This window comes from Gasterosteus aculeatus, chromosome 16 (assembly GCF_964276395.1).
Source record: "Gasterosteus aculeatus chromosome 16, fGasAcu3.hap1.1, whole genome shotgun sequence".
NCBI lineage: Eukaryota > Metazoa > Chordata > Actinopteri > Perciformes > Gasterosteidae > Gasterosteus > Gasterosteus aculeatus.
The window spans coordinates 6,235,019-6,261,615 of record NC_135704.1 but is presented as its reverse complement, the minus strand read 5'-3'; the positions used below and the strand labels follow the sequence as shown (position 1 = coordinate 6,261,615).

Sequence of the window (26,597 nt, the reverse complement as noted above, 5' to 3'; positions counted from 1 at the left end):
GTGAGGCACAAATCTGGGACACATCCAGAAAGACGCAGTCAATTTTTCCTTATCTTTTACCTTCCGACTTTTAAAGTTACAGTTAAAACTATAATATCTTTGAGAAATAACCAGACAGACCAAAGAATCAGCGGAAAGTATGCGAGCTTGTGAACATTGGGTGTAGTTCTCCCACCAGCCCAACACGCCTGTGAGAGGATGGTTATTGGAGAGGGCTGACAAAAGGGGGAGGAAAATTAGGCTGGCCAGCATTCTTCTCATTTAAAGCTGTAACTACACAAAAAAAAGCACTCACGCAGTCTGGGCTGGGTCTGCTTACAAGGAGAGGGACTCTTGAACTCATGGTCGCGCAGTGATAACCTGAGTGATTTTTATTTTTTCTCCTTTCATCCCCTTTTCCCCTCGCTTCTCGCACAAGGAAGGCTCATGTCTTTTTTATAGACATGATGAGCTCTGTGCATATAAGGACTTTCCTTTTTCTGGTAGTCTCCGTGGGTCAAGTTTTGATTGTTTCATGTCAAGATGGGAACCGTGGTAAGTGAACCCCTCTGCTGTTTATTGGAACACCTACATACTGTATTGTGTGCTGTATTAAATGTTCTGATCAGCTTTGACTTTTCCTTCTTTCTTCTTCCTCTTTCTCCTTGTTCATGACTTCATTTATTCTACTGCCTTATTGAGATACTGCTGAAAATGACCACATATGGTGTATATGTATATATGATAATTCCCTGTTGGGGATGATTGAGACAAACATTGCGTTCATTAACAACTAGCTCAGAGAAGATCTTAAAGATATAAGAGCAGCTCTTATGTTGATTGTCTGCAATCGCTAAACAAGCCCTTTGTGTCAGGAAACGGTCCTGAGAACATCTGTCAGCGATGACGAGTGATGTCACCCCCAGGCACTGAAAATGTGCGCAGGAGGGAAACGAGCACCTTTTGTGGTTTTGCACTCCTCCTCCTCTCTGGAACATTCATTAGGTGTTACCACAACCATCTTCTTCCCTTCAGCACTGCGTTGCACATCTGCAAAAAGCATTTCAGCACCAGAGCCTCTGAGAGAACATAGACTGTGAGTTAATTCAGGCCAGATGAGAGGAGACATGAGAAGGTGGGGGGGGGGGGGGGGGGGGGGGGATCCTGTCGGATTCTGTGAGTCACTCGGTGTTCTGCAGGGCCGCCGCTCTCTTCCAACAGCTGGAACACCTGAGTGTTCCTGTTTTACTTGAACTGCTCTTTCCCAAACCTCTCCTCCAGCTCCAGAGCGTTTGATCGCTCGTGTCGTCACTGGGACTGTATTGTTTTGATACATGATGTCATGGGGCCACATTGAGCACTGGAAAGTTCAACGGATGGGCCCCTGGTGGACTGTGCGGCTATGCAGTGTTGTTTATTTTTTCAAGCTGTAGTTCCCTCTGGATGATTTAGGTTTTACTGTCATTGTGTCGTTAACCAAAATGAATTTGCCTTTACCCCTTAAGTTCAGTTTCACATGAAGCAGTGATAGCTGTGTGACATCACAGCACCATATGGAGCGCCACCCTGTGGTGAATGCAACACGAGGCTTCGTACTGTTAAACATTTTATTAGCGCTGGAAAAAAAATACATAGAAGTTATTTGCTACGGCAACACCTCAGTTGAGGAGGAAACAACCGCACCAAGCTTCTGCTGTTCTGACATCAGGGGGAAAAGTGTGTTTTATGTTGGCGTATGTGTGTCTTAAATGTGTTAAAAGTTCTAAGGGACTTTTCTTTGCTCCTGCGAAATCAGCACGGTGATCATGCAGGTTTTTTTCCATGGAATACTGGTGGGTGAGGCGGTTGCATTTTGACCAAATAAAAACAGTGGAAAGGTTTTTGTAGACGGGGGGAAAATGTGGTTCACCAGCGCTTTGAGACTATGCACATGTGTGGGTGTAAGGGGAGGAGGGGGGTTTCAAGGCCTGTTCCACACAATGACTAGTTCGTATGGAAGGGAAGGTTTCATAATGGAGAATATGCTACCAGCCAACAAGGGAGAACAGCATGAGACTCTTCTCCTCCAAACGAATAGCATGTTAGACCACTACGACATAGCATACACCAACGCTTACCCCTGATACGCCATTAAATTAGGTCTTTTATATGAGAAATACAGCTTCGAATTGAGTGTGGTTTAATGCTGATGAAACTACGTGATGGCAAGCAGCCTGATTCTCCCTGTAAAACCATCAACCTTATTTTTAAAGTAAAACGAAGTCAGCAAGACTATGTTGAGGACAAGGAGGTTTTTGGAAAGCTGTTTGAGGATTGGAGTTTTTTTTTTTTTTTGTTAAAGCGTTTTTATTAAATTAAAGTCATGTCTGGCAGCACATGTGCAGAATGTTCGAACGGAAGAACATAAGTTGGCCAACAAGATCAAGGAGCAGTCTTTAAGCTCACAATTGGAAATAGTGACGCCGGCATGGATTACCAGAGGGAAAGTATAAAGCGTTCATTGTACTAAACCTGTAACCTGTATGGGAAGAGCCAGAAATGTTCACAAATATTTGCTGTATGGCTTTAAGGATGTGAACATGGAAAAAGGAAAAGACAGCAATAGATCACTGACTCCTATTACAAAAAAACAAGTCTGTGCTCACAGTTTGAATCATGCCAATGAATGTGTGTGTGTGTGTGTGTGTGTGTGTGTGTGTGTGCGTGTGTGTGTGTGAACACTAGTCCTACTAGACGCCCACATAGCTGTAAACCATCTTCAAAGACGCCACTTAGTGTGCAGGCTCTCTGTTGTAAGGTGCTTAAGTCTTTCTGAAACCAGTTTCATAGCACAGTCGCATTTGTCTCATCATAAAAGGTTTCTGATACTCGTCACAGCTAAAAATGCAAATCAACTCAAGATGCCCCCCCCCTCCCCATCTCTGAGAGAAAAGCAAGAGCAGAGAGATTAAAATGCCGTTCTCCAAATCATCAAAACCTACATGAGGTCACAATGCCTTCCAAATTGGTTCCAGTTGTTGTTGCCACATCACTGAAATGGTAACAAATGGGTTGTTTTCCAGCAAAGCAAAAAAGTCCAAACATGTGAATTCAACCAGGTCCACAGATGGACTTGATTAGAAACACATGCTGCATTTTTTAGCAATGACTTGATTACACGCCTCTTTCCTTCCAGAGTTAAGGGGGACGGGCTCACCGGGTTGTACATTTCACCCAGATACAAGTTTGAGGAAGACTAAGTTTTAACAGTCGGCGGATATGTCGCATCTGTCGATTGAAGCTGAGATGCACAGACGATTAAGCTGAAATATTTTCAATGCCGATGCTTTTTGTATGAGCTGTTCCATGGGAACTACTTATGAACACATTATTCCAGTCACTAAACGGAGGCTTGGGGCGGGGGGATCACTTCCAGATGATGAAATAGTCTCGTTGGCAGAATTTGGAAAATATAAAACAAACATATGAGCCTTTAGTTGGAAGGGGAGGACGTTAACTGGCTAATCGCTTTAGGGGCTTGAGCGTGGATGTGGATCTTACAGGCTGATTCTCTAATCCCCCGTATCCCACCACTGAACACCTCTGCAGGTTCAAGTTAAAGTACGTATTTGTCCTAAAGCCATGCAATTATGGCTCTCACGGACAGTCTTCCCGGCTCTTGATTGGCACTTAGTCACCAATCCGCCCTGTCATCCTCTCAGCTTGTCCATGTGGGAGGATGACAGGCGTCTAAACACAGAACGCAGAGCTGTAATTGTCTTCATTTCATTCTAATTAAATATGTGCATTTCGTACCCTTCACACCACATTGGCTTGGCCTCTAAATCCAAATGTGATGTGTTGTTGTATCAATGTTTTATATGAAGAAAGCGCATATGCTGTTGCATTGTGGGACATGCGGGTTCATGGGTTAGCTTGGCACACACTAAGGACATAGGATGTCTCAACCTCTGCTGCTTCCATTTTGACCATTCTTTTTTGTTATATGCCTCTGCTGTGGGTTTCCTTACCTCATGAAAAGCATTGCTACATTTGGGGAGTACCTCTTTAGTTGATTATAAAATAATTGTTGATTTTACAATATTTTTTAGTTTTCATCTAATTTAGGCAATCGTTATCCCTCTTAACATTGAAAAAATAACACTGTCCATCCCAAATAGCCAGAAAAGCAAACATGGCCTTTGAGAAAGCCGTTGCTGGTACAGATCAGTTTGCCGGTACAGAGAATGTTGATACAGCTGGTTGTAGTTTTTGTAGTAGGAGCAGGAGGACGTTTGCCCTTCTGGAGCTCATCCTCGGCGTGTTGGCAGGTCTCAGGCTAATACGCCGCTCCCTCTGAACATGTTTTCTCTCTCCACTGGTAAGTGTTGCAAAGGTTGCTGTACTTCTCATGAGACGCTGTGTCTCCTCTGGGAAGCTCATTCTCTGTGGTGAAGAGATTCTGGCCGGGTGATGATTTAGCAAAAGGGTGGTTGCGGAATTTCCAACGAAGCGAAGACAAGCGACATTTTCAGCAAGCCTGTAACGACAATGGAGAAAAAAGACTCTCGGACTCGATATAAAGTGCAATGCTTAAGTCTCATGATGGCATTATTGTTAGCAAAGACTCATTGTAAACAGAAAAGCCCATGTTAAGGTCAGTAAACATGATCGAGGTCATGTGCAAATAAAACAATAATCCAATCACATAATTAACATTACATGCCTTATGGTCAGTGGTGAGCAATAATTTATGCATCTCTTTTAGACATATAATATAAAGTTGCATGACATATAAACAAGTTACACCTCTATTTGTTGAAGTCATCTTCTCTTTGTAAATTGTCAAAACTTTGACAATATAGTCTGTCAGTCTCTGAAGCACTACGTCCTAGAAGGCCACAGCATGGTGACCGTCGGCCATAATTGCATGTTGTGGTCCGACCCAAATTCTAAGTTGTAGCCATGTTGTGTATATTACGGCTTCAGAGGGCGAAGCAGTGGAGATACATGGCTGAGAAGAGTTAACACTGTGGTGGAAGTTACTTCCAGGCTCTTAACAACTTGGCAAATGACTGATGGTAAAAGGCCTTGTTTCTGCATCCAGGTGGTCTCCTCGTAATGGAGCTGAAGCAGGGGCAGCTACATTTTGGCAGTCGGTTAAAAGTATTCAGATAAAAAATACTTCTATACTTGTATAGATATATTACTTATGGATTGATGCTACATCCATGTCTAGCTCTAGTCTATTAGACTTCATGTTGATTGTGTCTGACCTCACAAAAATGGTTGTTCAACGGCCTTGTGTAGCACAACGATAGATCATCTCCATGGGCTCGTGTTCAGATGGGAAAGATATTAAAGTTTAGTAGAGTTCCAACACACATAGTGAACATCGCCAAAACTCAGAGGAGATGATGTTTCTTGAAATGTTTCTGGGAAGCCCAAAGGCAAACGGCAGTGCTAAAAAAGAGATTTTAGGTATTTATAAAAGAATGACTCCATGATTTAGATCATTGTGCGTTCGTCAAAGTGGGCAATGCTTGCTGTTTTTCATATGACGGACTCAAGAGATGGTAAGTCAATCAATGGAGGGAAGGGTGCATTCTCTAACACAATGTGAGTCTGTGCTGTTCCTTGCCCTTTGGATGTCCAGCCAGTGTTCCCCGGACAAAGTGCTTCTCACAGGGAGCCAGACCAACGAGACGTGGAAATGTCTGCTTGTCGGCGGTGACTCACTGTTCAGACCAGACGATTTTCCCTGATGGGGATAAAACTGCTACAGAGAAGTGTCTGAAAGGCCGAGGGTTTTGGAGAGGGAGTTAAATGGTAAAGCTGATGCAACATCAGGCTTTTTATTGCTCTAGCTTAAAATGGGACAAAGTACATTTAGGAAAGGTAGCCTTTGGATCTTTTCTGTTTGTAATTTACAGTCTGCCAGCTTTAAAGTAATATTTGCATAAAGGACATCAAACACTTTTGTAAACATGAATGTTATAGAATAAAGACGTGACAGGAGTTTTTCTAAAGAAAGATCATCCTGCAGCAAGCTAGTAATTATGGCGGTTTAGACATTTTCTCTCAGGTTTCACTTAATCAATGTTGTCAATGTGAATGTTTATTTACGTGGGAAGAATCCGAGCTGGTAGTTATAGGCTTCTAGTCTTGATATCCATTTACTCTATTGCCCCCTCTTGTTTCTGAGCCTTTCACTGATGTGTTATTCAGGACGACGGGAAAGATGGGTACTTCATTTGTGGATAACTTCATATCTATTATAAAAAGAGGTTTAAAGGGGAAGAAAAACCTGGATGACCAGATGAGAAGAAGATCTACAGCTGGTCAACGTGGGGATAAAAATTTTTGTTTGGGATCTTTGAGTTCTTCTAACTTCCTTCCCTTTGCACCTATTAGCAAGTAAACAGTTCACTTTGTTCGGGACATGGATGGGATGCACTAAAGAAAATGTCTACTGTTTAAAATGTACACGCATTGCAAACGGTGGTTTCAGTGTGTCTTTTAGGAAGAAATTCGTGAGGCTCACCCAACTGTTGATGACACATTGGATAAAGTATGCAACTGTAAGAAAAGGGAGTTCCAGTATACAAACTGCAACAGATCTGGACTCATCGTCTGCTTGGCACTGCTGACATTGTAACAACGTTCTCATGATGCTCGGACAAATCTTATTTTACAAGGACATGGGTGGGAATATTCCCTTGTATCTCATCATAGAAATACATCTCACTGTGTGTGTGTGTGTGTGTTTATGTGTGCGTATAAGAGAGAAGGGGGAGTGGGGGTCACATACACTAAACTGCAGTTCAAGTTCGACGTCATTTCCTTAATAAAACATGAAATTGTATGGAAAATATGAATCTTGATGAAAGTCCTCAAGGAGCACGCAATGCCCACTAGACAGAGGTGAAGACAATCTACACAACTCACCTCAATTACCACACAGCTGCTGGTGGAATGTGTTGTCAATAATTGTTTGCAGAATAGCAAACAAATGGCTGCAGTCCACTTAGCTACTAAAACTTGCTTCCTGTAAGAAGCAGCACGTGTTGCAGTTGAAGGGATGCGCAGATCCATCGTTTAATCTTCACCCTGTTCGCGGCCATCGGCCTACTGACTAAAGAGAAGATCTGTTCTGTCTGTCCCATCGCTTTAGCGCTAGTTGAAAGTCGCGTTGCGTTACGTGCGTCCGGGCTCGAGTGAGGTTCACAGATCGCAACCGTTTCAAACGGGATCCACGTGGCCGTTGCTTCGCTTGACCTCTGTGACCTCGCTGACAGTAACTGTGCCCTTCCGACCTCATCACCTCCCTCGCTCTGCGTCTGCCTCCAGCATTCACAAAAAAATGCCGGCTTCCTCAATCTTCAAGGGCTCCATGCAGTGATAAAGAGAAAGTGATAAATTCTGCCCGTGTCCCCCGGGGCTTCGGCCCGAGTCACTGTACGGTGTTGCCCCCTCTTTTATAGTTATCGGCCCGGTAATAACTGCAGCTAACTCTGGCCACTGGCCAGCAGTCATAGCTCACTTTCTCGTAACCTAAAGGACTAATGGGAACTAATGGCGGTCCCAGTGTGTTCCCAGTCAGTGAAAAATGTTACGCTCCGCTCAGCGGACTTCAACAATGGAACGATCACCAATGTGTTGACTGCGCGAGCACTAAAAGTTTCTGAAGCCTGGAATTAAGTCACGGTTTCCGTTCCAGAGATGATACTGGGCCAAAATGTTCAGTGGAATCTTGAGCCTCCACGTTTGCTAAACCGAGATTCAGTCCATGCTTCCAAAAGCCTCTCCATGACGGTGGCTTTGTGTGTTTCAGTTTCAGGGTTGTAACCTATTTGTGAGATTCCATATCTGTAAACACAATCAACTTATATCCACTTTCCACCTTCCAGCGGTGATAAAAGAATATTTACTTTTAATATAGCATTGTTTTGTTCATTCTACTCTCTATCGTTTCTATTCATACTTTAAGACCACTTAGAACTTAGAGCTTAGGTTCAAGTTAAATAAGTATGTATTTACAATTGTTCGTTTTTGTTGTTTTATTCAATGCTAGATTGTACAGGATATTACATTACTTTTACCCTTTCAAAGAGTTTTTCTAAAGACTGTTTGATGGGAGTTGGAACTCATTCTGTTGTTTGCAGAGCTTATGGGACAAAAAAGACATAAAAGCACCAACTAAAAACTTCCATAAATATTGTCAAGCTTGTCACCTCATTTCTTGCAGTCAAGTTGAAAATGTAAATGTTTACGGTCGCACACAAATGATACAGTGCATACTGGTGTCGTGGTCTAGCGGTTGCATCATTTTCTCTGAGCTTTTAGAATAACAAAATGGAAGAAGAAGGGGGAAAAAAGGAACAGGGGACCAAAAGAAAAAAACAGACGAGTGTGGGAGAATAACGGGCCAAAAGTTGGATTTTGTGCTTTGATAGGCATGAGGAGGAGAGGGGGAGATTGGAGGGCTTGACGTGGATATGAGAAAGAGCAGGCTAATGCAAAAGGAAAAGTGGGATTTTGAGCGGAGCCCTCTGGCAGCCATTTGGTCGGAGGAGTGGATGTAGCATCCCTTAAACCGCTGCAACGCTGAGCTCAGACTAAATGTGGAGGCAATCAATCTCCTGCTCTTCACCACGACTATAGGACTCCTCGTGAAACGCCTCCAAGTCTTCTCCAGCCTGAAGAACGGTTTAACATGTCGGTTCCATGAGTATTAAGACTGTTTTCTGCGTTGGACCTTAAGTTACTGTGGCCGATGGCCGCAACGTTCTTGATGTGTTGGTTCATGGACAAAAGCCACAAAACTGCACCCGGGGAATGTTCATCCAGATGTCGTGTTAATGCAATCGTCTGTGACAGTCCTCTGCTGGCGTATGCAGAGTGCAGCCAGCACCGTGGCCTGCAAGAGCAAACACATGTGCTGTGAGGGGAGTTGCAGGCGGCGCGGCCCACAGAGCTGGAGGTTCCTTTCAAAGATTTGAAACCGTCAGATAACCCGACTTGAGAGAAGTTTGTGTTTACTGATTTAGGCTCCGGTGTTTCACCACGCACGTCTTTCAGAATTCACGGCGAGGCGATGAGAAGGCAGCCTCTGAGGTTCATGGCACCTCCATCAGAAGTAAAGAAAAGAAAATCCTCTGGCGCGATTCGATTGTTCCATTACTCGGGCTAATCTTCCAATCACAGCGTCAGCAGTTTTCCAGTCTTGATGGACAGTAGTTCACAGTTCGGAGAGATGGCTTTGGGTAATCAACAGTAAGTTGGACACTGACTTTAGTCTGATGTTGATTTGAATACGAGCAACATCTCATTCAACTGATTTCAAAACAGGCTTATCTTTTTGGGCTGAACGTTAGAAAAAAAAGTGTGCAGTGATAGATAAGCATGCAGATTATGTTTTGAGTTGGACATTATATGTCACAGCTATCTTCCTTTATTTCGTTTGAAAATGAGAGCATATTGTGCTGACTTCTGCATTCTCGACAGAATCCACAGTTTATTCTGGCACTTCTGGCTCTGTGCTCAGTTGATGTAAAACACAGGGGCGCTGTGACCTCTTGTATATGTTAATGCTCTGCTGAGGTCGACTGGAATGTTTGACGTAAGCCATTTTCCTCTACCGCACATCTGCTTTTTCACCTTTAAATGAACGGACCAAAGGCAGAAATGTTAACAGACACAACGTGTATATTAATTTGAACAGGGGGACTAGTGATTGTTTGTGGTTTATACTTTTTCAGTTAAATAAACTTCTACTATTTGTTGTCAGCAGCACCGGCAGGAAACGTCCGTGTTTTATGTTTGACAAAGTCTTGTCTATATTTACCGACTCAGTAGTTTAATCTACATTATAGCAAATGTGCACATTATTTTTGGTCTATTAGGTGCATCTCACAAGGTTAAAGTTAGACAGGTGGTGCAGCACATTGTTCACATTTCGAGTCAGCGTGTGTTATTTAGCCTGATCAGTGCGCGCTGATTGAGCTGCACAGGATGTGAATACCGCATGTTTGACACTTTACCGAGACGTTGCAGGTGCAGGTGAAATTGAGAGCATTAATGTAGCACGGAGTCCTTCTCCCAGTTGTGTCTTTTGTAATCCGAGCTCCTCGCCCAGTTTTCCTGGATAATGCGGCTGATAGCGGCGCTACATTGTAGCCGCCGACTCAGACGTCTCCGCACTGAGAGGCGTTTGGAGGCTCGGTGTGTTTCACTGCAGCGGTTCACGGTTTAAGAAGAAGAACACGAGGGAAGGAAGCATTTTTCTGTTTAAACAGCAAGTGTTTACGTTTCACGTTTGTTATGATAAAGTACTGCAGAGTTTACAGTATTTGCCAAACAACCTCCGTAGTCACATGTCTGCAACATTTGTGGTTCAGAAGAGCAGAAAAAAAAAGCAAACGCAAAGAACGAATGTACATTATAGAACTTGAAGACTCCCAGAGAGACCGAAGGAAGGATCCACATCAATTCAATACACAACCCCCTGTTGTGCGGCGAGTTTTTCACATTGAGTGTTTTCTAAGTAGGCTACATGTCACTCCCAAACAGATATATTGCCCCAGTGTTGAACTTTGACCTTGACCTTGGTGAGAGCCTGAGCATAAAAGGTTTACAGCCTTTTGTGTTTGAAGCACATTCAAACATTTATTCGTTCGCATTTTCATTTCTTGACAGATTGCGTACTCTAATTGTCTCCAATTACAGCAGTTACTCCACCTTGTGTGTCGCACAACACCTTCAGTTCATAATGAGTATGCGTACGTGCTGTAAATTGTATTTCCCATCCGGCATCAAGACACCTTTTGTGTCACAACGGATCCTGACACTGGCAGTAACACGTCCCCTTCTACGGCTGATTTAATTGAGCTCGTAGTAGGTTGTTCTGTAGCTTTACAGTGTGTCCCCGACCCTGAGCTGCATGCGTAACCCGTGACAACAGAAAGCACTGAGTCAGTCTACCGATTAGATAAAGAGAGGAGAGGGGGAGGTGTAATTTAGGAGGACCGCACTCCTCCGAGCCAAGGCTGGACGTGGGACGGTAAAAAGCTGGTCGTAGCTGCGGTGGCGTCTCTAAGCGAAGGCCATTTCAGTCCAGCGCCATTTCCGATTTCAATATAGAGAATCCCCCACGCATCGGAATACTAAGCAGAGGGTTGAGGAGTAATCACCAGGCGCTGATTCACGTTAAAGTTGACGTGAATCCGACCCATTACCACTCGAGGCTTTGGGCTAATGCATAAAAGGTGGTGTTTTTGCTTTATCAGCCGACCAATCGCAGGTTGGAGCTAAAGATCACTTTTCTGAGGTAAGATTTACGTTCAGCCCCAACATGAGGGGGTTATAAAACAAAAAGCAGCTGCAGCAGGGCCCCCCCTCCCCCCTTCCTCTTCAGCAGCTGTAACTCATTTGCATCTGGACTAGGAATCAGGCCAATCAGCTACTCTCACTGCAGTGGACAAGAATGGTGCGATTTCATAAACTGACCATCCAGTGGGCTTTATCTCACTGAGAGTTTCAGTTTGGGGCAAGGGGGGATGGGTGTGTGGAGGGGGGGGGATGAGAGTTCCAGCTTTATGTGACTCATAGTTTCCACAAGGTCATTTTCTAACCCCTCCACTTGTGGCTGCCATACATTCTCCCTAAACACTGCATGCTGGGGAAAATCCATAAATCATCTAGGTTTTCTTGTCTGGTCACATTTGCCAACTGCATAACAGGAGGATTCTTCTTGATGTGTGCGATGACTTTCCTGCAATCTTTTGTTATCTGGCCGATGTCTGGTAAACTGTGCTAAAGGAGGAGCACAGACTACCTACATGAGTCACGTTAAATGGCCCCAGACCATGTTTTAAACCTGGGAGGAGGAAACCGTCTGCCTTCTGGCCCATTGGTGGGGGAAAAAAGCCTTTTGCCGTCGGGAGGCAGCATGTCTTTTCTCCGCTGTCACAGCTAAGCTGCGTTTTTACGGCGTCTGTGGAAAAGTGTGGAAGCTGCAATGAATTAGCTGAGAGGAGGGGAAAAAGTGAACATCGCTCCCCTCCTCCTCCTCTTTTTAAGACCTGCGGTGTACTTTCTTTTTTTTTTTTTAAAGAACGCTCTAAAAAACAAATTTTGAGTAAATATGCCACTGCCCTCCAACAGGTAGTGCTTGAAATGCATCAAAATCTTTCCGGCCATGTGGCCAGACATCTCTGGTGGTGTGACACTTCTATGTGTGAGCAATGAGAGGCCCTGGAGTTAGAATTAGACCCAAACAGATATTTGTTGAGGCTGTGGAAACAATAGAAAAACCAAATGTCTTATGCAGTTACTCTGTGTTCCAGGAAGTACTGGTTTTCATTTTGGAAAGAGCACAACCTTTTTACTATACTACTGTACTACTGTATACAAACACACTTGTTATTCAAAATCCTCACATTGCTACAGTGAATGTATATATTTAGAGTCAGAAAAATGTAAAACAATTAATAAACCAAAGAAGAAAAATTGCACAAGAAATACAGAACCTAGAAAAATAAATTATTCAGTACTTTTGTGTGTTTCTTTTATTTCCTTTGTCTGAGGCAACACTTAAATCACAGCTGCACGCCTACTTGTGTGATTCGATGTAATGAACTTAAGAGGGTCTGATTACATGGTGCCTTTTACAGCATCAAAGTCTGCAGCTCCTGTAATTCAAGATATTTCACAGATCCCAGTGATGCAATTTACCCGTCACACCCTCCATCTATACATTAGCGGTCTTGTATTTTGCACCAAGGGTCCATTACTGTATTTGTTTCATCCTACTTCACATCTGATCATTGAATCTATGTATAGTAATCCTATTTAGGAAGTAGGTGTTTCATAAAAATTTAAATTAAAAAAAGATATATATTGCCTTTGTTAATCATATATCTACTGTTACTGGTAATGAATTGAACTATAAAAATAAATAATTAAAAGAAATTATAATAATGTATTTTACTTTTAGTCTCGAGTATTTAGTCAGGCTTTAACATAAATCATGCTTTGATATATGTGTGTTTAAGCATTTTAAGCTTAGTGTACTTGTATACACTTTCTTTGTATCTTCCTGTTCATCTGTCCTCTGCAGTGTCTAAACATTCCCCATTTTAACTAACACAAATATAAATATGTAATGGAGACATGTTAAAACATGTTGTCTTATGCATCAGAGGAGAGGTAGACCTGCCTTTGACCTTATTGTTCCTGCTCTTTGATTGCTTTGCTGAGTAGTTTTTGCAGGCATCCAGGATGTTTAGTGAGGTAGAATGATGTGATTGCATTGGCCTTTTTCTGAATAACACAGAATGACATGGAGGTCGGACAGTAGCCAGGGCTTCTCTCTGATTCTGCCTTACCTGACTTTACCTGCGGTCTGAGGCTCAGAGCTGCCGCCTGCTGTTCATATCAGGAACAGGTGAAGTCCCTGCAGACCTGAGAGAGGTGGTCTTCACCCATGATCGTCATTAACCTCGAGACTCCCTCAATGCTCACATCTCTTATTTAATGGTTTTCTGAAAGATGCGTTTAGCTATTTTTTACTTCAAGGGTTCCTGTCCGATAGGTGTTGTTGTTACAAGTGAAAGTTTGAAATGTAAAGTAAACTTTTAAAAGTGGTTCATGAGACTTCGGGGAGTTGCTTCACAGGAAGCTGCAGGGTTTCTCTTTTAAACACGAGTCCTGATGCTTTCAATAGAAATCATCTCATGTCCAACAGCTGCAAAGAGGCATGTTACTCACACCTTTGTATTTATGATGGTGGAATTATACAACTCTGTGCAATGCATTTATCAGCCAATTCTCTCTCTTATTCTCTTGATGATTTGTGTTGAATAAATCGTTCCCTGAAGGTACGAGCAGCTGTTGAGCATTTAAAACTGAGATCATGGCTTCTGTAGCACTTTAGTCCTTATTGCCTGAGAGACAAAATACGCTTTCTGTGCTGAAAGGCTCAGAAACATAACATAACAGCTATGCCTGGAGTCGGGCTGAGATAAAGGCTGGATATAAAAGCAAGTGCATTTCCTGTTTACCAAATGGGTCAAGAACATCAAAAGATCATTTCGATCTCTGTTATCTTCTATCTTCACAAAAATGACTTATAATTTGAGACTAGCTGTACAATATATGAAACCTGTATATGTTTTTGTACAAACCCTAAAGGACCTTTAGCAGATAAACTAACAGAGTCTGTCACCTGTGCGTCCCAGGAGATGCCGGGAGCTGCACGGCGGACGGCCAGGTGTACAGCAACAAGGACATCTGGAAGCCAGAGCCATGCCGGCTCTGCGTGTGTGACAACGGTCAGGTGCTCTGCGAGGAGATCCAGTGCGATGAGCTGACCAACTGCGAGAAGATGGTGATCCCCGATGGAGAGTGCTGCCCGGTTTGTCAGTCTGATTCGGGGAGCAGCGGCGGCACGGACTCTTACGGCGGTGAGCTGCTCTCTGCGGTGGAGGATTGAAGAGAGTGTGTCAGGGTGGACTGATTTTTGGAGGCATTTATCTGCTGCCTTATGCATGTGGTTGGAGGGCAATGACACACCCATGAAGAAACCCAATTAAGGACACGATAGCAGGAAAAAGAATCAAGTCAATATTAATGTAATTAGCTAATTGTTTCTGACTGTCTCTTTGTTATCTGTGAAATAAATTCATGTCTGTCAGAACACCAACAAGTTGTTGCAGTTAGAGATGTTAGAGATAAAGAATGAGATCAGGGCCATCAGGGTGTTAGTTGATCATTCCTCTTTGCCTACTTTCACTGACCAGCATGAAGATGACATGAGACTCTCTTTGCTACATCGCCACCTCAGCATTCTCCGCTTTCATCCTGAGGATTTTGTTCTACATATTTCAGACATATAGTCCAATTATTTATTATTATTATTATTATTTTATAATAATAAAACAAATCTTTTTTTTGCGTATTTTCCTAATAACAGGTGGAGGCAGGATCTACAAGGTAGGACAAAGTGATGTTATACTGTCTCTACTTCATCATATGTTTGCTGATGTAAACAGCACCCTGAGGTATGGGTTTGAAGTGTTTTCTATTCATTTAGGGTCCAAAAGGAGAACCCGGGGATGTCCCATTTGTGAGTGTTTGCTAAAAAAAACTTGTTAAACAGAAGTACAGCATTTGCCACAAAATGCATTTTCAGAATGCAGTTTAATAATAGCATATTTTATTACATTTCCTGCAGGTCACTGGCATCAGAGGCCGTCCTGGACTCATGGTGAGCACCTTTGTCGTTTGTTCTTCCCCGCCCATCTTTTAGAAAGAATATTCTCTTCTACAATTGGCACCATGTATGTAAATGTTCAACTACCTGATCTGACACTAGATGGCATAAGAGGACAGCAGGACATGTGCTCATCGGGAAAATCTTCTAGTCGCCCGTGACATTAAGCGACCATTTAACACGGTGTTGTTGTGTTGTGAATGCGATATTATCGTGACTTTGATTGGTTCTGTCTGTCTGTTGCAACAGGGGCCTCCCGGCTCTCCAGGATTCAGAGGATCTCGGGGAAACAAAGGAAGGCCTGTACGTCAAATCCACAATCTCCACACATGAAAGCTAGCGTTGGCTTGCAATCTAGTTTAGCAAACTTCATTTGAATGTAAATGCTAATGCATACACATATACTAAACTCTTATTGGAACCAATCTTAGATTACATTAAACCGTGTTGGTGCAACACAGCCTCAAGGAGCATAGTTTGATTACCCTGAATCTACTTACTTTTACGTCTTAGTGGGGTCATACTGAGCTCCATTCATAGCGTTGACATATTCATTTTAAATTGACATTTAAATCATTTTGTATTCTTAATAGTTGCAGGCACAGATCAGACTATTCTTATTATACTATTCGTGAAGTTAGATTCCAGTAGCAGCTTTGAAACATTTCGGCCTTTTAAAAAATGTCACTGCCGTCAAAAACACAGTTTGCTTTCCTGCTTGCTGCACACAAGGAGTCTCACATTTGCAATAACAGGATGTCTGGAAAGCATATTTGCTGCCTACATGTTGTTATCTTGTCTAAACTGACAACTTTGCTTTCAATAGCGTCTTTTTTATTCAGACTGATACATTGATATTTATTCTTACATATTTATATTTCCCGGTTCTGAATACATCACGATTTCTATATAATATATCGAGGACTCATTCAGCCTTTTAAAACAAAGTCACACGTAACATGTGACACTTTGCTGGATTCATAAGAATCCTCATAATAACACATCTTGTCAAAAACACTGTTTTAATAGAATAAGATAAAACATCCTTGAGTTATCAATTTTTTGGTTCAAGGGCAAGCGACTATTTAAAATATATTGTAATGTGCCACGGTGATGTATAATGTGCTTTCCAAGCAAAAACGTGGCTGGTTGATGAATGGATGTGTCCCTCTTGCAGGACTTACAATACGGTCCAGGACAGCCTGGTGAGGGTGATTTATTAGAACAAAACCAATGGTATTCCTCCTGTACTCACTTTGCAGCCCATGTTCTTTAAACTAACACAAATGAAACTGCTATATAATCAGCTATATTAAAAAGAAAACCAAAAGGAAAAAGAATAAAAAAGAAAATAATAACATGCTCTTTTTCTAATTGATCAATGCCAGTGTTTGAGTTCTAGAATAAAAAATCCAAACAAAATCTGAAAACACAGATTTCCTCAGACACAAAATAATGATTAAATATCAGATTAAGCATAGTTATCAGATTATATTCCAACTAGTGAATCAGCGCCTCTCTCTCTCTTTTTCTCTATACTCTCTAGGGACTGCGAGGCCCTCCGGGATATGATGGAGAGCCTGGCATACCAGGTCAGCCTGGTGAACCTGGACCTCCCGGACCTCCATCGCACCCAGGAGTGAGTTGTGCGCTGCGGGTTTTCTGTGACGTAAACGCACATAACATCCAAGCATGTGCCAACATGCACAGCAAACACAAGACAACTTACCTCAAAATAATGCGCACACACCTTAGAAACAGAGTATGAAACTAACATTAAACCTCAAACTCCGCCGTAATGTGTTATTCCATTCTCATCCTGACATCCAATTCCAAACACCCCCATTTCTCCGTCTACACTAAGAATCCACCAGAAACGTCTGCTGGGTTCTTAATCAATCACACAATACTGTAAATATGAGGACCAGTCATGCGCAAGAGAACTTCAGACTTCATGTAATTGCACTCACCTCATGTACTCAAACGGCTGCAATTTTAATAAACTTTCCTAATTCTACTTGATCCACATGTGTTTAAAGTTCATGTCATGGTTTCCTTTTTTAACTGATTTAACCGCTTAACTGATAAATGGAAAAAACCTGGTGATTAAACACAGATAACTTAAAAGCAGAGTTTGTGTGCTTCGCCTGCAGGGCCTGGGATCCCAGATGGCCGGAGTGTTGGATGGGAAAAATGGGCCTCAAGCCATGTTGACTGGCTCAAGGGTAGGAGGAAGTATTCAATATATGAACTAATCTAATCCGTCGATTTCTGGACCAGCTATGTATCTTTTAAAATTAGGTCTGATTCTGCATACTGCTTACTGCTTGTAGCTGTGGTGGAGAACAGTGGCAAGTTGGTAGTTGTTAGGATGTAGGATGTTCAAATTTATAAATGTTCGAAACATATTAGCTTCTTATTGTCACCACCTATTTCCACCTTTTATGATTGATTCCTGGCGACTGACCTTCAGTCAGGATAAGTGGGGTTGGGTTGATTTTATGTTGAGGCAGTGCGTGCATTAAACTGTACCATAGAGCGCGGAGCCGGTCTAAATCGAAGCATAGGTTACATTATCGTAACCCGAGTCCTGTGAGCAAGGACGGAGCCCTCGATCAACCTCTTTAGTTGATGATTGCATTCGACGTCCTTTATACTGGTATAAATCGATATCCATCGAGATACCTATCTAGGAGTTTTTCTTTAATAATAATGATTTCGCAATATTGTTTGTACTGTAAATAAAACTGTTGTTTGTCGGAGCCATTTGCTAATGGGATCAAAGAGTTTCTCTGCTAAACCTGCATTCATCAAATGAATCCACATTTGCCATGTTAATGAGACTGTAAATCAGTTTCAGTTTTTTCAATTTTTGGCCACTGAGCAACTTACATTTACCTTCAAACATTATGGGATTGAATAGATTTCTGGTTATGATTTGACTGTGCATCTTTCTTATTTTAGGGAGAGGCTGGAGCAAGAGGACCTCCTGGACCAAATGGGGCACCTGTAAGTCCACAACAAGCTTTGACTCACTGTGCAGTAAACACTGATAACACTCCAATGGCATTGAATGAAATGTCTTTTCCCTCTTATAAGGGTCAAGCTGGACCCCAAGGCCCTCACGGTGATGTCGGCGAACCAGGGCACATGGTATGACATCATTCATCTCCACAGTTTGTGCATAGGGACCAATCCCAAACTGAGTGTGATTTGAATGGTATAATGTGCTGCTTGCTTGATGGAGCAGCAATATCAGATCAGTGCTGTGTTGGCCTGAACTTGTTTTAATATTGGAGTCTGATTTCAAAGGGATGTGTTGTTGTTGGATGTTAACAATGTGACTGTAACTTTTGCAGGGTCCTAATGGGCAAAGGGGACCTGAAGGCCCACCGGGGAAACCAGGTGAAGATGTAAGTCAGCTATAGGATGAAATCAAATTGTGTCTGCAAAGTTTTATGCCTGAGTTAAAGTGAAGAAACCCACTTCCAACATTCACAATAGATTTCTATAATATAGTAATATAATATTCATTTATTTATAAAAAACTAATGTGTTAATGTCATTTTCTCAAACAGGGAGACCCTGGCAAAGCAGGAAACAGTGGAGAAGCTGGATTTCCTGGATCACAGGTAACACCTCCATCACATAACTGCGCACAACTCTCATTCAAATTACACAAGAAAAGACCAACAAATATGTGTCTTTAGTGCACCATCTGTTGATATAAATGCCAATGCCATTCATTGTTACATTTTTTAGGGAGCCAGAGGATTTCCAGGAACACCTGGGCCTCCTGGACTGAAGGGTCAAAGGGTGAGTAATCCAGAATTTAAAGTATTGTAAAGTATTTTTTATTTCAAAATTAATTTTCACTTCAAGTATTTGTCTTCTGCATTACTTACTACATAACAGGGCCATGGTGGAATAATTGGGCAAAAAGGTGAAACTGGAACTGTTGGATCCAAGGTATGAATTAATGAACAAAATCTATTTTGAGTCCATCTGTCATTTAGTAACCTCATTCAACTATAGCCGGTGACCTTGCTATCCGGCAATTGTATTAATAACTGAGTACTTTTTTCTGTGGCTTTTTAGGGTGCGACAGGGTCTTCTGGTCCGTTGGGAGGACCTGGACCCATGGTAAGTTATACTTGGATGCTTGCTTTTTTTAACATCCTATGTATTCTGAAATGGTCTGACATGTGTGCCCAGTGTTTCCCCTACCATTATATAAGGAGGGTGCCCCCTCCCCCCAATGCAGCATAGGTGGACTGTAGCACACAAACACCTGAATTTTTTGTCTCAAACGAGGCAGGGCTTTGCACCCACTGCTCTGTAAATAACCATCTGAACCTTATAACATTGCATTGAATGGAGGGAAGCTGTAATTTATCACTGTCTGCAGGGCCCTGCTGGGATGCCAGGGGAGAGAGGACGCTCTGGACCTGGCGGTGTAGCAGTAAGGATAACATATGCACCAGAAGCATCAGCTACCGTCATCCTAAATTGTTCTTTCCATCACAGATTTTAAAAAAAGGGGTTGTACGATACTGACATGTGTATTCATTGTATTTTCAGCGGTAGCTATCTATAACCAAATGGATGGCCTTGCATTAGCGTATAATTATGATGTATAAGTCAGAGTGATAAGGTTTTGTCTTTTAGGGTAAACGTGGTATGCCTGGCAACATCGGAAAGCCTGGTCCAATGGTAAGTCAGCATTGACAATGATTAATCATTGCGGATGTTTTATACACCTCAGTAACTCATACATAGTTTAAGAAACATGCTCATGTATCTAGTAGTAAGAAAAGAATGGCAACCACTCACCACCCTCTTAAACTGTGCAAATTTCACTACGCTTTTGTACATTTCAGTACGAATTCACACAGGACTTAAGTGTAATTGCCATTATTGTTGGTTTAAAGGGTCCATTGGGTCTGAATGGTCCACCCGGATATCCAGGAACACCAGGAATGAAGGTACGTTCACTAAAAACTCCCCCTTTGGCTATATTAAAGTATATTAAAGTGGATAATTGAATTATAACAAATCAGTTATTCAACCTTATGTCTCATTCACTTCCACTATTTTCTAATACATTACTTATTACAAGTTTTTGTTTTTTATTGAAAACTGTATACTGTATTTAGATGAAACTAACAATACATTGTCAATTGTATAATTGTCACATTTTTGTCTATCATCCGTACTTTGTCTTCAACAGGGACAACCTGGCGAGACTGGAGTCAGAGGCCCAGAAGGCCCACAGGGACAGAGAGGAGAGACCGGTCATCTGGGCCGACCTGGACCTGTTGGCCTCAGGGTTAATGTCTTACTTTACTTACACATAACGGAGGAACAATCTCCGTGTAGTGCTTTGATGATGTAATTGTTGTCTTCAAAGGGCCCCTTGGGTACAGACGGTGGTCCGGGAAGCAAAGGACCAGTGGTATGTATTGTGCAGATGAATTTTTTTTCATGAAAAGTATTCACTATTTTATGACAAGGAATCTAATAGGTCATTTAACCTGGCTTATTCTTCACAGGGTAATCTTGGCCCTCAAGGTCAAGGTGGCCATGTTGGCCCACTTGGCCCACCAGGACCTCAGGGAAGCACTGGTCAGCCTGGTATCAAAGGACAACTGGTAAAGAGATTTTACATATTTAACATTCTCAATTTTATTAATGGTATCTTTAAAACCAATATTGAATGAACTGTTTCGTTAGACGTGCCGGAGACCCACATTTTGTACTTCATTGTTACAGGGAGACGTTGGTGTAGGAGGATTTAAAGGAGAAGCTGGTCCCAAAGGAGAACCTGTAAGCTTCTACTACAGAGGTTTAATCATGCTCTAAGAGTAAAAAAAAAAGCCATTAATACTAATATTTTTTCATTAGACATTTACAGACAATGAAATATTTTTCAGTTTGAGTAAAAAGAATAGGTAAGAATTTTTGCGTCAACTTCACAGGGTCCCCCAGGCTCCCAGGGAGTGCTCGGACCTCAGGGGGAAGAAGGAAAGCGAGGACTACGTGGAGACTCTGGCTCGCTCGGCCCTCCAGGTCCCGTTGGAGAGAGAGTGAGTCTGCATTTTTTGTACTACAGTTGCGTTGGTTAGTCACAGAGCTGCACTGTAAAACAGCAGGTAATCTCAATGAATGACATAGAGAAAAATGAATACAAACACAATCCATCATATTTGGTAACTTAGTATTTACATTATGAAATGCTCACGGTTTTACGTCAAAATAACAATGTGAACATGACCAACCTGATCTTTTTTTCAGGGAGCTCCTGGTAACAGGGGATTCCCCGGTGCTGATGGGTTGCCAGGACCTAAGGTGCGTAATTGTTTACACCTGTATATTATAGTGAAGTTTCAAACAAACTACACCTAATATCAATTATCTACTGGCAGATGATTTAAGAGTTTTGTGCTGTGGGTGGCATTCCCATGTTTCAATCAGTTAGCTGAATGTCTCATCATTCTTTCTATAGGGTGCTCAAGGAGATCGTGGAACATCTGGCCCACCCGGGCCAAAAGCTGCAGCAGGAGACCCTGGTCGAACAGGAGAACCTGGTCTACCAGGTGCAAGGGTAACACCGAAGAGCTCCAGTTTGGATCCATGATATCACTGGGTTTCCCTGTATTAAGCATTGCTCATATTATTTTATTTTTACCTCTCAATCCAAAGGGTCTCACTGGTACCCCTGGAGTCCAGGGAGCAGAGGGCAAGCCAGGACCATTGGTATTTCAACGTTCTCAACCCATCCACAGTTATATCATTGCCGTTTGCTTTCAGTTCATTTGAACTATGTATGATGATACGATATGATTGAGTCAAAGTTTTTTTGTTGTTTTTTTGGTTTAGGGAGCTCCAGGTGAAGATGGTCGTCCAGGCCCCTCAGGGTCTATCGGGAACAGGGGCCCCGCAGGAACCATGGGTGCGCCTGGCCCAAAGGGCTTCAATGTAAGGCTAAGTCACTCAAACCTTGAAATAATAGTCAGTCCAGGGTTATCACCTGTTCTGCTTCTAATACAAAACATATTTTTCATACTTAAAGGGGGACCCTGGAAAGACAGGTGAACAAGGATCTGCAGGAGTGTCCGGTCAAAGAGTGAGTACTGTTTATGAATGAAAAGTTGTTTCTGTTTCTATATAATATATCAGCGTATAATGGGAGGGCTGAAAAGTAAGGGTTGAAAAAACACTGCATCAGCATGAAAAATACAGTGAATCGATGTCATGTTCTTTTTGTTCTGTTGGCTTCAGAATGTTGTACTCGCTACATGACTGCATGTTTTTTCCATCTCTGAATCCACAATGATCTCCTTTACCATAGAAGTTATTAGTCAGTTGTAGATTTAGTTACCCAAAAAACTAATTATCCACAGACAATTAACCCCCATATGTTACAACATGATAACTGCCTCTTTGTCTTAAGGGTCCTCCTGGAAAAGACGGAGAAGTTGGTCCCGCTGGTCCCCCTGGCCCATCTGTAAGTCTCTTCCTTGGTTGAATTCATTTTGATTTTTTCACTGCTTTCACAATTCACTGAGACATTACTGTGTCCTCTCAAAGGGTGTCGCAGGAGAAAGAGGAGAGCAGGGACCTCCTGGTGTAAATGGATTCCAGGTGCGTAATTATTTTCCGTTGGTAGTGAGAGGTGAGAATGCTCAGCCCAGTCTGTGCTGAAGAGGTTCTCAGATCGTCATGCTTGATGTGTCTTGTGTTCGAAGGGTTTGCCTGGAAATCAAGGCCCTCCTGGAGAATCTGGAAAACCAGGTGACGAAGTGAGTGTAACAGATGATATAAAAGCTGCTTCGCGTCAACTTGCCTTATTTTAAGTCAATTATCTTTGACGTTGCTCTCTGTTCTCACACATTTCCTCACACATTTTAGAAGTGAGCCACTAGATCAGGATTCACATTCAACTCAACATAAATGATATAACCGTTTGTTTCCTTTAGGGCATTCCTGGAGAGCTTGGTGCTGTGGGTCCACTTGGACCACGGGTAGGTGCATTTCCGCCATGCAAATTTTGTTAAGGGGTGAGTACAGATGAATCGTACAAACTGATGTTTCTATTTTCCCCAGGGAGAACGTGGTATTCCTGGCGAGAGAGGAGAGCTGGGTACAACTGGTCTGCAGGGAGCCAAGGGTATTCCTGGTGCACCTGGTCCAGATGGACCAAAGGTAATGTAAAGAGGCCAAAAAACGTACAACATATGTTGTTACTGTGCATCACAGTAATGAAATCAATCATGTGTGGTTGTACACGTTCAATGCTATTAAGTAATGAGCCTGCTAACATTAGTGTTTGTTCGTCACTGAAGGGTAGTCCTGGTCCTCCTGGTGCACTTGGTGACGTGGGTCCTCCAGGTCTTCAGGGAATGCCAGGAGAGAGGGGCATCTCTGGCCCTCCTGGGCCTAAAGGTGACAGGGTAAGTTAATTAGCTCCATTTGCAACTAATTCTTACATATACTGTATTGTACATATGGATATATATAATGGTTTTACTTCTTCGAGGGTGGAAATTACACCCAGTTAGTTCAAGGCGAAATGTGCAGTAGTCATTTTTGGAGGTTGGTAGGAGTTCATAAGCTGAATCACCAAATCTGGGTTGTCCATTGTATCCGTGTTTGAGTTAAATGAATCAATTCATACGACATGTTGTCAACTTTATTGCTGACACTTTTCTTGCACTCTTTTGTAAAGGGAGCACTTGGGGAGAAAGGATCAGAAGGTACAGCTGGAAACGATGGAGCACGAGTAAGCAATATATCTTACATTTACACTTGTTAGACAAAGAAACCTGCAATATTTAATCCTACATTTGAGAGTTGTCAGTTGACCTGACTGTATGACGCTCTGGTAACAGTGGTGAGCAGAGTTACTCCATGAGATCTGTTTTCTGTCAACAGGGACTCCCAGGTCCTGTTGGACCACTAGGCCCTGCTGGACCCAGTGGCGAGAAGGTACAGGTCCTTCTTTTATTCCTAAAACACATTAAGATGCTCATCTTAATGATTGAAGGCGATGACACGTTTCAGGAAAGCATTTGTCCCCAGGATGCCTTATATGTTGTTAGTCATATATTCGCTTGGCTGCATCCAACAGCATCTTTTTGTGGACAGTATTTGCCTTGCAGCCCATTTGCAAACATAAAAAAATGGATTTATGGGAAACACAGGCTCAATGAATGGTTGTTTGTAACATCTTTGCAGGGAGAACCCGGACCCAAAGGACCACATGGACCCCCAGGATCCAGAGGAGTACCAGTGAGTAGACCTTGCCAGTGTTTCCTACTTGTATTCAGGACGTGTCATTACTGGTGATATTCAATAGGTGTAAATCGCTGGAGCGCTTCGATATATAACATTCTTTTATCTTCCAACAGGGATCAAGAGGTGACCCTGGCCCAATTGGTGCTGTGGGATTTGCTGGTCCTCTTGTAAGTAGTCATTCATTTTCAGGTTGTTCCATTCTATTTCCTAAGAAACATGTATGAATCTTAATGGTGCTGTAAAAGTAATAATGGATTAAATTTGTTTTGATGTATCCTTTGTAATATTACCAAAATTGTGCAGGGTCCTGATGGCCAACCGGGAGTCAAGGGAGAGCCTGGAGAACCAGGGCAAAAAGGAGATGCTGGATCACCAGGACCTCAAGGCCTGTCTGGTGCTCACGGACCTCCTGTGAGTTAAATATATCAAGATAGAAAGTGAAAATACTCATGCAGTGTACTCTTTAATATTGGAAAAGGCATAACAGGTTGTCTTTGTAATTGATCTACTTAAGATGTTTTAACTTCTGTAAAACAATGCATCATATCTGTACTGTATCTCTTCTCTCCAGAGAAACGTGGAAATGATTGAAATTGAAATGTTTCTCTGTTTTGTTTGTAGGGGCCAAATGGTGTTGCTGGACTGAAAGGCGGAAGAGGAACGCAGGGTGCACCAGTAAGATCTTTTTATAATTACAGAAGTTCTACTAAAAGATGAAATTAGATAAATGTTATGAGCACAGGAAGCGCATTAACCCAGATTGTCCAAATTCTATTTTAGAATAGGCAAAGTTTAATAATTTGTCTTTTTGAATAACAATTTCAGAATTTTTTTTGTCACTTTTCCAAAAAGGGAATATTGTAATCCGTCATGAAACTTGTGAATCAGTTATAAAGGATCTTGTACAACGTCCTGCTTTCAGGGCCCCACTGGTTTTCCTGGATCTGCAGGACGAGTCGGCCCACCAGGCCCAACTGTAAGTACTGCTCTAAGTTTGCATTAAAAAAAACAGTTAAAGTAATACGATATGACATCATATTATTCATTCGGTTTATTATAGCAACCTTCGGCATTGTGTAATATAAAATCAGCTTGTGATGGGACCCTCTAAAACATGGAACAGTGAGGATGACGTTTGTACCTGTTTATTCTCAATTACTGTAAAGGGATCTTGGTTGTAGATGAGCTGCAGCTTTTCTTTTCTAAAACCGTACACATTCCAAAATTCTGTTTGACAAATGTTCAGCAGTTCTCGCCCTACTTGGCTAACAGGTGTACAGTAGTCTGAGAGTATGTTTGCATGCATCGACTTCATGACGACTTCCATTTTTACCAGGGTCCACTTGGAGAACCTGGACCCCTTGGACCTCCAGGAAAAGAGGGTCCTGCTGGTATCCGTGGAGACCATGGAGCCCCCGGAAGACAAGGAGAGCGAGGACCAGCAGGACCACCTGGCAGCATAGGAGACAAAGGGGACTCTGGAGAAGACGGACCCACGGTAACCATGGTCACATATGGCACCATATTGGACTGTACTATCACATACCCAATCAGTGTTTTACATATGGGATGTTCTCTGCTTTAGGGTCCAGATGGTCCTCCAGGACCAGATGGGACGACTGGACAGAGAGGCATTGTTGGTCTTCCTGGTCAGAGAGGGGAGCGTGGGATGCCGGGGCTTCCGGGACCTGGGGTCTGTGTTTTGCACATTTTAACATGAATCATTATAACCCTGAAAATGATTTGTCTTTAATTAGTAGGTTGTATTTCATTGCTTATGCAGTGAATACCTATTATGTATTTTGATCAGAGTGTTTTTTGCGGTACTGTCCTTTTTGTTCTGCATTGTGAGTTGCCTGATTTTTTTATTAGGGTCCCCCAGGAAAACAAGGATCCACAGGAACATCTGGAGATAAAGGCCCCCCAGGCTCAGTTGGTTCTCCTGGCGCTAAAGGACCTCGTGGTGATCCTGGTCCTGATGTAAGTTGAACTTCAATTGTTTGTGGTTCTCAGATAAGATCATTGTGTCTGTAAAGTTTATAACTCTCCTACTTTTTCCTGTCTGGTC

The 26,597-nt window shown here is 42.4% G+C and overlaps 1 protein-coding gene across 1 annotated transcript in view; it reads left to right on the top strand.

Annotated features, from left to right (window-relative positions):
- The first annotated feature begins 263 nt into the window (after nt 1–263).
- Nucleotides 264–26,597, top strand: part of col5a2a (collagen, type V, alpha 2a) — a 32,012-nt gene continuing 5,678 nt past the window's right edge. Inside the window, exons 1-44 of the mRNA XM_040201833.2 lie at nt 264–534; nt 14,199–14,423; nt 14,933–14,952; nt 15,053–15,085; nt 15,194–15,226; nt 15,482–15,535; nt 16,779–16,871; nt 17,386–17,457; nt 18,197–18,241; nt 18,332–18,385; nt 18,592–18,645; nt 18,811–18,864; nt 18,995–19,048; nt 19,148–19,201; nt 19,331–19,375; nt 19,641–19,694; nt 19,901–19,945; nt 20,164–20,217; nt 20,463–20,561; nt 20,643–20,687; nt 20,785–20,883; nt 21,005–21,058; nt 21,211–21,318; nt 21,527–21,580; nt 21,738–21,836; nt 21,935–21,988; nt 22,112–22,210; nt 22,305–22,358; nt 22,686–22,739; nt 22,823–22,876; nt 22,981–23,034; nt 23,212–23,256; nt 23,339–23,437; nt 23,578–23,685; nt 23,961–24,014; nt 24,167–24,220; nt 24,470–24,523; nt 24,643–24,696; nt 24,833–24,940; nt 25,151–25,204; nt 25,452–25,505; nt 25,866–26,027; nt 26,115–26,222; nt 26,402–26,509. Of these exons, the coding sequence (XP_040057767.1) occupies nt 444–534; nt 14,199–14,423; nt 14,933–14,952; nt 15,053–15,085; nt 15,194–15,226; nt 15,482–15,535; nt 16,779–16,871; nt 17,386–17,457; nt 18,197–18,241; nt 18,332–18,385; nt 18,592–18,645; nt 18,811–18,864; nt 18,995–19,048; nt 19,148–19,201; nt 19,331–19,375; nt 19,641–19,694; nt 19,901–19,945; nt 20,164–20,217; nt 20,463–20,561; nt 20,643–20,687; nt 20,785–20,883; nt 21,005–21,058; nt 21,211–21,318; nt 21,527–21,580; nt 21,738–21,836; nt 21,935–21,988; nt 22,112–22,210; nt 22,305–22,358; nt 22,686–22,739; nt 22,823–22,876; nt 22,981–23,034; nt 23,212–23,256; nt 23,339–23,437; nt 23,578–23,685; nt 23,961–24,014; nt 24,167–24,220; nt 24,470–24,523; nt 24,643–24,696; nt 24,833–24,940; nt 25,151–25,204; nt 25,452–25,505; nt 25,866–26,027; nt 26,115–26,222; nt 26,402–26,509 (3,123 nt within the window). The 5' untranslated portion in view covers nt 264–443. The remainder of the gene's footprint in view (nt 535–14,198; nt 14,424–14,932; nt 14,953–15,052; nt 15,086–15,193; nt 15,227–15,481; nt 15,536–16,778; nt 16,872–17,385; nt 17,458–18,196; nt 18,242–18,331; nt 18,386–18,591; nt 18,646–18,810; nt 18,865–18,994; nt 19,049–19,147; nt 19,202–19,330; nt 19,376–19,640; nt 19,695–19,900; nt 19,946–20,163; nt 20,218–20,462; nt 20,562–20,642; nt 20,688–20,784; nt 20,884–21,004; nt 21,059–21,210; nt 21,319–21,526; nt 21,581–21,737; nt 21,837–21,934; nt 21,989–22,111; nt 22,211–22,304; nt 22,359–22,685; nt 22,740–22,822; nt 22,877–22,980; nt 23,035–23,211; nt 23,257–23,338; nt 23,438–23,577; nt 23,686–23,960; nt 24,015–24,166; nt 24,221–24,469; nt 24,524–24,642; nt 24,697–24,832; nt 24,941–25,150; nt 25,205–25,451; nt 25,506–25,865; nt 26,028–26,114; nt 26,223–26,401; nt 26,510–26,597) is intronic.